The 10,942-nt window shown below is 37.6% G+C and overlaps 2 protein-coding genes across 2 annotated transcripts; one reads left to right on the top strand and one right to left on the bottom strand.

Annotated features, from left to right (window-relative positions):
- The first annotated feature begins 1,415 nt into the window (after positions 1-1,415).
- rpain (RPA interacting protein) lies at positions 1,416-5,535 on the top strand. The gene is made up of 7 exons (XM_083532009.1): positions 1,416-1,582; positions 2,850-3,026; positions 3,125-3,197; positions 4,567-4,681; positions 4,757-4,820; positions 4,938-5,078; positions 5,419-5,535. Exons 1-7 carry the CDS (start codon positions 1,511-1,513, stop codon positions 5,446-5,448), a joined length of 672 nt encoding a protein of 223 aa, XP_083388135.1. The 5' UTR covers positions 1,416-1,510; the 3' UTR covers positions 5,449-5,535.
- A 649-nt stretch (positions 5,536-6,184) lies between these two features.
- On the bottom strand, positions 6,185-10,864 carry c1qbp (complement component 1, q subcomponent binding protein). The gene is made up of 6 exons (XM_083531987.1): positions 10,452-10,864; positions 9,464-9,614; positions 9,158-9,245; positions 7,650-7,745; positions 7,388-7,513; positions 6,185-6,621 (listed from the first exon to the last, which is right to left on the bottom strand). The coding sequence occupies exons 1-6, from the start codon at positions 10,705-10,707 to the stop codon at positions 6,472-6,474; spliced, it is 867 nt and encodes a 288-aa protein (XP_083388113.1). The 5' UTR covers positions 10,708-10,864; the 3' UTR covers positions 6,185-6,471.
- Positions 10,865-10,942: the final 78 nt, after the last annotated feature.

The raw sequence follows: 10,942 nt of genomic DNA, 5'->3' as shown, positions 1-10,942 counted from the left end.
AAAAGCTTTTGTTTTGATTTCAACATTTTATATCTGACGCAGTACACAGTGAAATGAGACGTTTCTTCAGAACCCTGGTGCTACATAAACACAACATAGAGCTACATCACACAATACAAAACAAAGTGTTTTAGAAAGATTGAGACATCATTTTCACTTATGGATAGGCCTCCACAGTGTCCAGATCTTAACCCCATTTAGAATTTTTGTATGTGCTATAAAAGACTTGGTTGACAGCAGTCCAAATCTCCCATCCTAAATACAAGATTTTGGCAAAAAATTCATGCAACTCTTGATGAAAATATTCATGTTGCAAAATAAATATTATGACATGGCATAAACTTATAGATTAATTATTGTAGTCACCATTATTAGTAGCTTTTTAGTTTTCATACTTATCTTAATCAACTCTGGAAATGCTTGTGAATATAAAAATCACTGCTGGATGCTAGAAGCATGCTTGAGTCTTCTTTGTGCTACCAGCACACTAAGATGAATGCTTATTAATTCTAGAAATACTAGTCTGATATATTAAGTCCCTAACTATCTTCAAGCGACGATTGAAGACCTACCTCTTCCTAAAACACATAAATCAGCACTTTCCAATTGTAGAATTCAATAGCAATATTTATATTAAGTTTGTAATCTTGCGTACCAGTGTAGATTAATTCATTGCTAGAGACTGAAAGCACTTTTGTATGTCGCTCTGGAGAAGGGCGTCTGCTAAATGCCGCAAATGTATTGAACGACAGCGAATGAGTGCTGTAATGCGAATGACTGCTGTAAATGTAAAAGTGGTCTAACAAAATATTAGTGTGTGACATTTCTCTGGCCAGCAGTGTATATGGTAAAATGTAATATAAACCATAACCTATACTACAAAGCAAAATTTTTAAAACATTGATGGCATTCAGCAAACGCCCCTATCCAGAGATATGTACAAAAGTGCTTTAAAGCTTTAATCAATGAATAAAGCAACACTTATTCACTAGATTGCAAACTTAGGATACCATCAGCATAAACTTTATTGTGAGCACAATTCTTTTTTACCGTTAAGACATAAAACAAACAGGAAAAAAAAATAAGTGCTAGTTCATGTGTTTCAGGAAGAGGTAGGTTTTCACCAGTCTTTTGTATATAGGCAGTGACTCATCTGTTCATAAACATTGAGACATTAATTAAACGCCTAAACATGAAATAAATAAGGGTTAGTATTAAAAAAGATTCATTCACATTAATTGAGTCAAGTGTGTTAAATTAGGAGTTTGTAAAATTATTTAATGAATTTTATTAATGTAAAATAAATTAAGGAATTAATAACCACAGCAGCTGTTAGACACAACCCACGTTCACAGTCCGGCCTACAACTCCCATCTGCTTACAAATAACTTCCGGGTTTGAACGCTTCAAAAGTCGCTGATTGGTGGAGCGCGGAAAGCGGAAGTGGAATTGGCAAGAATGGTTTGATACTCTCTAAACAGTCAGCGATAATTGCACATATTTGTAAGCTATGGACGCGTTACAAAGGCACAGGTCTCTTTATAAGGGCACAACTCCACCATGGAAGGAAACATACAGAAAGGTAACCTTATATGAAATTTGAAAAGCAAATTCTCAGGAGTGCGTTTTTGAATAAATACAAATTGACCTCGTGTTTTGTTTATAGGTGCAATTAATAGTGTAGGACATCAGTGGGGGTTATTGGCCTATTTGGCCTCGATAGACACAAGCTCGGTTACAAGGTTACTGCTTTTATTTCCATAAATGTTTAAATGATGATGCAGAGGAAATGTTATGAATATTTGGTTTGTCTTTAGGTCATGTTCAGTAAAGTATTTTAAAAACCCACCTGGATATAACGAAGCAAATGGTTAAGAATCTTCCACTGGATAATTTGTGATGAATGTTTCGCCTGGCAACAAGTCATTTCACCCTAAATAGTGCAGTGAGCAGCTACTTATTTCTTAAACAACCATGTCAGAAGATATAACATGTCACTCTGGAAAGGTGTTTCAGAAGGGTCAAACTATTGTCCTGCAACAAATAGTTCAAAAACAACAGTTGTAATTATGTTTAATAGAAGCAATTCCACACTCACAATGCAATAAGAACTCAAAGGAGTGGGATTAAACAGGTCTGTAACCTTTAGAAAGCCACTTATCAATGATTTTTAGACTCTGGAGCAATGGAAAAATGTTGTGTGGATTAAATCTGAATTTAATCTTTTCCAGAGCGATGGGCACTGAAGAGGCGAGAGTTGGAGAAAGTGCCTAATGTATGCTTGGTGCCTACTGTATAATCCTGTGGGGGCAGTGTTATGATCTGGGGATGGTTTAGTTGAGCCATGGTCACCTCCTAAGTTTTTCTGATGAAGGAAGTCTGAGGAATATTAAATTTCAGCTAAAACAAGTTTTCTCGAGTTGTATTATTTTACCATAAATGTTTTGGGTGCAAAAGTATTGGGACACTTGGCTTTATCATCCATATGTGGATTTTTCTCCAAACTTTTAGCACAATGTTGGAGGCAAACGATTGTATCCTATGTACCAGCTTGACAGTACCCCTGTGCGCAAGGCTATCTCCGTGAAGATATGCTTTACATGGGTTGGAGTTGAAGATCTTATGGTCTGCTCTAAAACTCTAACCTGTCTAAGCTGCCTGCACTCCATTTCCACAAGCACACTACAAAATCTGGTGGAAGATCTTTCCTGTGGTTATCATAAAAGCAAATGGGGACTAAATGTGGAATGAGGTGTTCAAAAAGCACAAAGGAAGCTCATGGTCAGGTGTCCTTTGTCTATTTAAATGTAGTCTTTATCCGAGTTTTTCACTCTGTTCTCTTTCCTAAGCGTTGTGTGGAACGGTTGAAGAACAGCCGCTCGAGATTGTTGGAGAAGTATCGTCAGATAGGCGATGCCACAAAGGGCTCTCTGCTCGTCCAGGAGGTGATGGAGATGGAGTGGAACGCCTTGCAGTCGGCAAACCAAAGACTGCCTTCGCTGTGGAAGAGAGACAGTGTCAGTGATGTACGGGTATTTTAGATCAGTCATACACACTTGAAGTTCTTATGTTGGAAAGTGTTTTTTAAAATGTAATGTATTTTTTCCTCTGCTTGATTTTACAGATGTACAGAGATGTGCAGGAACAGGATGAATTGGCTGTTCTAGAGGAAATCCAACAAGAGCTTATATCTCAAGGTCACTGTCAATATCTGTTAAAAACAATTACTTAAAGAAATATTTCAGTGTTTTCTCACTTGGTGTCTATATGATGCAACTCTAGTGAATGTGTGGTTTATAATTGAAGTCTAAAGGCACTTATGGAATTCGGTCAGAAAAGAAAAATCACTCTACATGTATAAACAAGTCTTGTATTTATAGGTTCTTGCCCAGAAGTCTTTAGCTGACATGTATCAAACAAGTCATTTAATTTATAACAAGCGAATTATGTTCATGATTACAAACAAGAAATGAGGAAGTACTTGAATTCCTGTGGTAGGTGACTTTATGTAGTCGTAGTCACTCGTCATTCTGTCACCATTCTGTCTTACAAAAGAAAAAAAAACACTAGTGACAGTTTATCATTAGCATCTTATAAATATACAGTGCCTGTCAATATTGTAAATACCTAGTCATTCAAGTGTGTGTGTGTGTTTACTTTGACCAACAAACATGTACATTGAGAGTTGTTACACATTATTTTCATTGAAAAATGAGCTTTACACACTTTGTTTCCAAACATTCAGCTGAAATACTTTTGTCATGCTTGTCAAATTTGCCAAATGTGTTCTTTGCTAGTTGAAGATTTTTCTCACCTTGCGATCAAGTTCACCCCAGAGCAGTTCAATAAGATTTAGGTGTGTCGATTGGGCAGGCTGTTCCGTGATCAATAACGCTCCAGCCGTCCACGTTTCTTTTTTCCTCTCTAAATAATGCCTACAGAGCTTGGATGTATGCTGCGAGTCATTCTCTTGTTGTACGGTGAAGTTGGTTCCAATTAGCCGCAGTCCAGATGGAATTGCACAGTGTTGAAGTATGAAATGGTACATGTGCAGGTTTAGGATTTCTTTTACCCAGATTAAGTCTCCAACCTTCCCTACCCTGAAACAACCCCAAACCATTAAGCTTTCCACCTCCATGTTTAACTGTAGGTGTGAGCCAATCTGTTAACATTTCTTCTGTTCTGTCTTCTGTGGATAGAGCACGGAGAAGAACTTGCATAACTTTCAGCTAGTCATTCACTGTGCAATTCTTTTTTTTTTTGTGTGTGTGTATTTTGATGCGTGCCTTGCATTTACCTAGTTTGTTGCATATAAACAAATGGAATATGCATGGGTCTCAAAAACCATTAAAGAGGCTGTTTTTGTTTTCCAATAAGTAGTCATTCCAAAAGGTTTCCTGTTGTCCATACATGCGGGTAATGTTTAATGACAAAATAATGTAAATAGTCTGTAGTCATCACACATCCACTACAGATGTGGTAGATCGGAATTAGCTGGGGGGAAGTGGAGCAGGAATTATCTTTTAACGTACAGAATTTCTTTTATTATTTATTTTTATTTTTTAGAGCTTGCAATTATTGAGGAATACCACAAAAGCCAGCAGTTTGAAGAAAAGTACTTTAACTCTGTTGTGGAGGGCATGGAGGAAGAAGGAAAGCTCATCTGCCCCATGTGTCATGCGTGAGTAAAACGAACTCTACAATAACTGCTTCTTGTCGGGTTATAAGTGTTAATAAAGCTGTTTTGGTTGTGCAGGAATAATCTGACCGTGAACAGCCACTTTACCTCATGTCCATGTGGCCTTTATATCAACACAATGGTGAGTCAGAGGAGCACGCGGATATCTCGGAATACGTAAAACAGGATAAAGAATTGCAAAAACTCAAATGTTCAAGTCCTACTAGTTGCAGTGTGGATTGTATGCGTTTCTATACAGGGAAGGAGTATTACGGCAGATGTGCTCCGGCGTCTGCTTGAGATGAGAGTCACGGAACATCTGGAAGAGTGCCTCCAGAACCCCGTGTTCTCAGTCACCTCAAATGCGGACAGAGCCGGAAACCTTATGATGAGCTGCAAGGTAACATCACGTTTTTTTTTTTTTTTTTTTACCAAAACGGGTTCAAATGTCTAATGCTTTCATCAAATTGCTTTCATCTTTAATCGTCCTTTAAAGTTAGTCACTGATTCAGTAACCATGGTTACCAATTAAACATTTCAAAGGCAAACATTTTGGAATGAACTGTATTGCAGAACATGTTTCTGCAATTGGAGCTATTTGTTCTAATCTGAAAGATTTAAGGTTTTCTGGTTTGAATACGTATCTTTGTAGAGACCGAATGTGGTGTTTCCTTATAACATGAAATGCTTCAGACCTTTGGAATAAATGCTAATTATTAAACCTCTTATCTTATCTGCAGGTGTGTGATTATCTCGCTATTGTCTTGTGAGCAACTCCGGTACAACGGCCTTTGTGTGCTTTTCAGTGTTTTAGTATTTTATTTCTGTGAAATAAAGAGATCATTTATTTAACATTACACACTGTTCTTTTAATGTGTTATTTGTGATTAATGACAATCAACAATAGAAAACCTATAACGCATTTAAACACTAAACCAGCACTGAGAATTAAAACTTTTTAATGTTTATTTCCAATATTAAATTTCATGGTCTGCAGGTTTTTTTTTTTTTTTTTTAATAAATCCCATGTTTTCGATGCATTTTTTTTTTGGATCAGAGCTCTATAGCAGACCACTCAAGATCTTCCTCTCCAAACTATATCTTCATGGAGATCACTCTGGGCAAAGGGGCATTATACTGCCTCAGAAAAGAAATCCTGCACAATTGTGCCTGCAGCTTTGTAGTAACAGTTTGAAGAAAAGAACCACATCTAGCAGAGGTCAGGTGTCCTGAAATTTGTCCATATAGTCTATGCATGTTGTGTTTGGTTATGTGCCAGACCCCCATACCAAACCTGGTCTGTGGTAAAATTCTAGTGTAAACCTGCTACATGATGCAAATTGGATTAAAGGGATTAGAATGCTTTACTGTCACAGATTATAAAGACTGAGTATGCTTTTGATGCTCAGAAGCTTGAGATGTACAGTAGTGCTTTAAAAGGGCCTTAAAGAGACTCGATCTGCAAAAGGTTCAGAGGGTAAATTACAGGGGAAAAAATTTCACAAGTCTGTTTATGAAATATTTATTTTTGATGCAAGATGAGGATTCGTGAGGAACGTTTTACAAGTAAATAAATGTGCATATTTGACAAATTAAACCCCGTGCTGGACTTCACATTTCAATCTCTGCTTCCAAACCTTCTTGAAGTCAAGTCTCATAATTTAAAGAGCTTCATGTGTACATTCAAGACACTTAATTGATATCAAAATAAAGTATAAAAGTTATGTACTGGGTCTTGTTTTCTGTATAAGTATTTTCTAATAGCTGGAAGGGGAAGACTGCACATAATGTGATCACTGACACTTAATGAAACCGTTGAGGTCCTCCAGGAACTTGATGTACTCCTGATGCTCCAGTGCTGTGCTCAGCTCAATCAGCTCATCGGCAAATGTGTTGTCAACACCACGGTCAGCCAAGAAGTCCATTAAATGGTCATAAAGTGCCTGTGGAGATGAATAAGATGAACAGGAATTAGCTGAATAAAACTAACAGATTAGGGCAGGTTTAGCACAGGTAAACATTGTTTGACCTGCTGAATTATTAATCCCAACTTAAAGCTCTAAAATAATTAGCTTGTATTTAAACGAGGTGTTCTATTCTTGGGAAATCGCAAGTTAGAAGATGAAAACATCATAACCTTGAGGCAAGAAAGCAAAATTGGATGCATTTCAAATATATATAGACATTCTTGTGCATCTGTGAGGTCATGTATGTAGAAGCATGGGGAGATGGGTACTTTCCTCACACATGTCACAGAGAATGCAATGGTTTTTACCCTCTGTGGGTTTTAAGGAAAAGACTGCATTTGAGAATTTGAAAGAATTTGTCAGAATAAAAAAAAAGCAAAACCAGTAGACTTTTTTATTCTACCAAATTTGCCATAGATTAATTAGTGAGACAACCATTTGTAAATCGAGGACACTGAGCTATACAGAAATCACTTTTCCATACAAATCGATAATATTTTTGCTGCAAACAATCAGTTTCTCTCATTGAATTGTCTCAATAACATGAAAAAGATAGAAAGGACTAAATCTATTTAAAAGAAAAAAACTACAGTTCATCCTTTTGACCATCAGGTGTCAGTAATGTGCATGGTGTTAATGTCCACTGTTTTTAATGAGCTCATGTAATGAAATACAATTTAAAAATAAGTTTTTAATTTAGTTTTTAATTCAAAATGTTTCAACTCTAGAAAAGCAAACATACCCAGTCCAGAGAGTCTGTGTTGAGGGTGTAGCTTGTCTCCTTCCAGTCTTCCTCTCCTTCAGGCTGGAAACTGACTTCACGGATAGTAAAGATGTCACTCTCTTCCTCTCCTTCGCCGTGACCGATCTGCTCAGATTTAAACAGATTTAAAATCACTGAGCATAACTCCAGGACTGGTCATGCTTTAATGGTAGAAACATTGATATACATAGAGGTTACAAAAAAACAAAAACAAAAGAAAACTGAATTTCTTAGTGTTTACCTCGTCTTCTGGAAAGTGGCAGTCGAACACCAGGGAGTTTTTTGCCCCCTTTTTAGTCACTTCAATGACAAAGTTGGGTGAGGAGACGATGTCAGGCTAAAAAAAAAAAAAAAACACGGAAAAAATAAACAACTTTTTTAGCAATTATCTATCATCAATTATGGTGTTTTAAATAAGTCATCAGGACACCACATGGAATTTTTGCTATGTTTCCACACGGACGGTTAATGAGGTGATACCGGAGAAACTGTACCTCTTCTAACTTTCATACAGATTACATAATCAGAGAATATTTGTTTATGTCAACATTCCGAGTTTTCTATTCATATATGGATTATGTATGTGAGGCAAATATTCACTGCGCTTTAGGTTGTTTTATTTGTGGGTCTGTGAAGAGAGATGACAGACGACAGAGAGCGCCCCCTGCCTGTTTTCTTTATTTTACAAAAGCACAGCATTTTGTCGTTATGAGCGTATACAAATAAAAGTAGATTACAGATCTACTTTTTTTCTACTAGATTACCTTTACAGATTCGAATGATGTATTGCTCTTCTTTGATCAAAAAAGACAAAGTAATTTAAGTTCATTTCGGCGTTATGAGGAAAAAATACGGCAAAACTCGTCGGCGTTTGTCGACCCGAGGGTTTTTCTTTTGCTTCATTTAAGACTTGCCGCATCAGTAAAACAAATGTTTAGTGATTCTGAATAAATTTTTTTTTTTTATCTAAAAGAATAAAGAAGGGACGTCCTTAATAAACGTGTGTTGCATTAAAGGTTTTAATTTCGACCTCTTTTATATTTATTTATTTATATTTGTTTTAAAAATGGTCAGTTAAAAATGCGCGCTGCCCTAATCACTTTACATTAATAAAATTTGTGTCGTTAAAATGTGCATAAATGTGTTAACGTGTTAAATTTGATAGCCCTAAAAATACTAAAGTTTATTTCAATAAATTAATAAATTATAATTAATAAAGCCTCACGTGTAAAACAAAAAACAAAACAAAAAAACAGCAAGTGGCATTAATTCTCTAGAGGCCGCTCTTGTAATAACAGCGGACCAGAAGCCGGAAAAACTATCGCTATATGGACTTTTGCCCATAGCCCCGATTGTTCTGGCAATCAACTATAGATGCCGTTAGTCGTCAATACCGATTAATCGGTCGACTTCTAATTACAATAAACATTATGAAATGCAAAAACACACACACAAGAATTCCACTATCAAGTATCAGTAAACAGAGTTCAATGTTACATCAGAGTCCTGTTTTTGGCTGAGACTAGCAGAACCTGATCATCTATTTTGCTGCCTTAAATCTCAACACATTCTGGAAAGCTTTTCTGCTTCTCTTGTTTGTGAATATTGATCATTTGATTTAACTGTCCTGTATGTTTTAATGCATTGTTCATCTGCTACATGATCAAAAATGAATTTCAACAATGAGCAAATGCTGCTTATAAAAATCTACATTTGTAAAATGTAAATAAAATTAAGACCAAGTTCTACCTCATTGTCCTCGCTCTTCTGACCCTGCTCTGGTTCTTCCTCCAGGTTCGGGGGAATGCTGTTGTTCACGTTGAAGGTGACGGTCACTCTGGAACATATTGCCAAAGTTTAGGCTTAATACCAATGCAAGTGTGGAAATGATTCAAATGAATGAGTAACTGAATCAGAATGATCATCTTCAGAAAATTTATTTAGAAAAATATGGCAAATGAGACAAATATGGAATATAATGGTCATAATGGTTTTTCTTTGACACGCTCAAATGCAGTCATAGTTTGTGACTTGAGAAAGCTTTTTTAGACTCACTTCTCTCCAGAGAGGTCTCGGGTAAGTTTCGCCTCAGTACCGTTCAGCTCAAGCTCCCATCCTCCAGACATCTTGGGGAGCGTCTTGGTTTTCTGGATCTTTTTTTCCTCTTTGATTTCATCCGAGAGAAATTCTACAAACGCTTTGTCACCTGTAAGGATGGAAGATAAGTATCAAATAGGATTTATTACAAAAAGGTACAAACAGTCTCACAGGTCATTGACTGAAGTTTTGGTTTGTGTCTTCCTGGCTTTTATGGGTTTCTTCTGAATCCCAAAAACAAGCTTGTAGACCAGAAATGCCCAAAATAGGGCCTGCGATCCAAAGTTGGCCCTTAGTAACCTTTTAATTTTCATTTTATGAAAAATAAAGAATCAGAGTGCTGGGGCACCATGGAGCACAGAGGGCTAAGGGCCTTTCTCAAGGGCCAAAAAGTTTCAGCGTGAGAATATTAGGACATGAACCCCTGACCAGTAACCCAGAGCCGTAACCACTGAGCTGCTACTTCCTTAATGCGAAGGACCATGGATGATTTATTTTATTTTATATTATACAGTTTGAAATATTGATAACATTTACTTTAAACCCACAGTCTTCAATCAAACCAGATTTGTGACCCTTCATAGGAATAAAGTTTGTGCCCCTCTGCTGTATGAATAAATTAATGAATGAATGGATGGATGAAGACTAAATCCCTGGGCCCCATGGGTGAGTTCCCTGTTTGAACTTTCATCATTCAAGGTCGCATGGCGCAAAACGTGAGTATGTGACGTCAAATCCGGCGTGGCTCTATTATTATTTTTATTATAGTATTATAATCAAAAACAGACTTCCATACATACTACTGATATTAAGCGAATGGGCGTTTAACAAGGAACATCAAAAGATCTTGGGTGTATTTTTGACGTCAAAAATCCTCTTCAATGACGTAATAATCGCTCGTGCAATTAAGATGGATTAATAGATTTATAAACACTCCGGACTCTACCTTCAGTGTGAAGGCCTCCGCAGCCGCAGGACGGCAGAGTGTGTTTGGAGGCGAGCAGCGTGGCCCTGCGGTCCGCGCCGCCGCTGCTGCACATCATCCATATCGAGCGCGTGAACGGCCGGGCGGTCGTGGCCGAGGTCGGAGCGCACAGTGCGGATCTGACGAGCGGCTCGGCGCAGCGGGCCACAGTCGCACCCGGGGCCTTGTTCGTGAGGCGTGCCGCGATGTTTACAGCGCGTGTTAAAGACTTCAGCATGGCTGCACTTCTTCTTCTCTTCCTCTACTCTCTTCTGAGCTGATCTCCACTCTCCTCACCGGTTTACACACACTCACAGAATGCGCTACAAACCACGTGCAGAAGGACACGATGACCTCACATATGAACTCTGCACCGGAAGCAGTTCCTCCTACCGGCACTAACAATTGTGTCTTTAAAACTCAATACAAAGTGCACTAGAAAAGAGTGTTCGTTTACATCCAATGTAGTGTCC

Source organism: Silurus aristotelis (genome assembly GCF_946808225.1).
Source record: "Silurus aristotelis genome assembly, chromosome: 26".
NCBI classification, from domain to species: domain Eukaryota; kingdom Metazoa; phylum Chordata; class Actinopteri; order Siluriformes; family Siluridae; genus Silurus; species Silurus aristotelis.
Note: the sequence above shows the minus strand (reverse complement) of the source record. Positions and strands in the feature narration are given on the sequence as shown.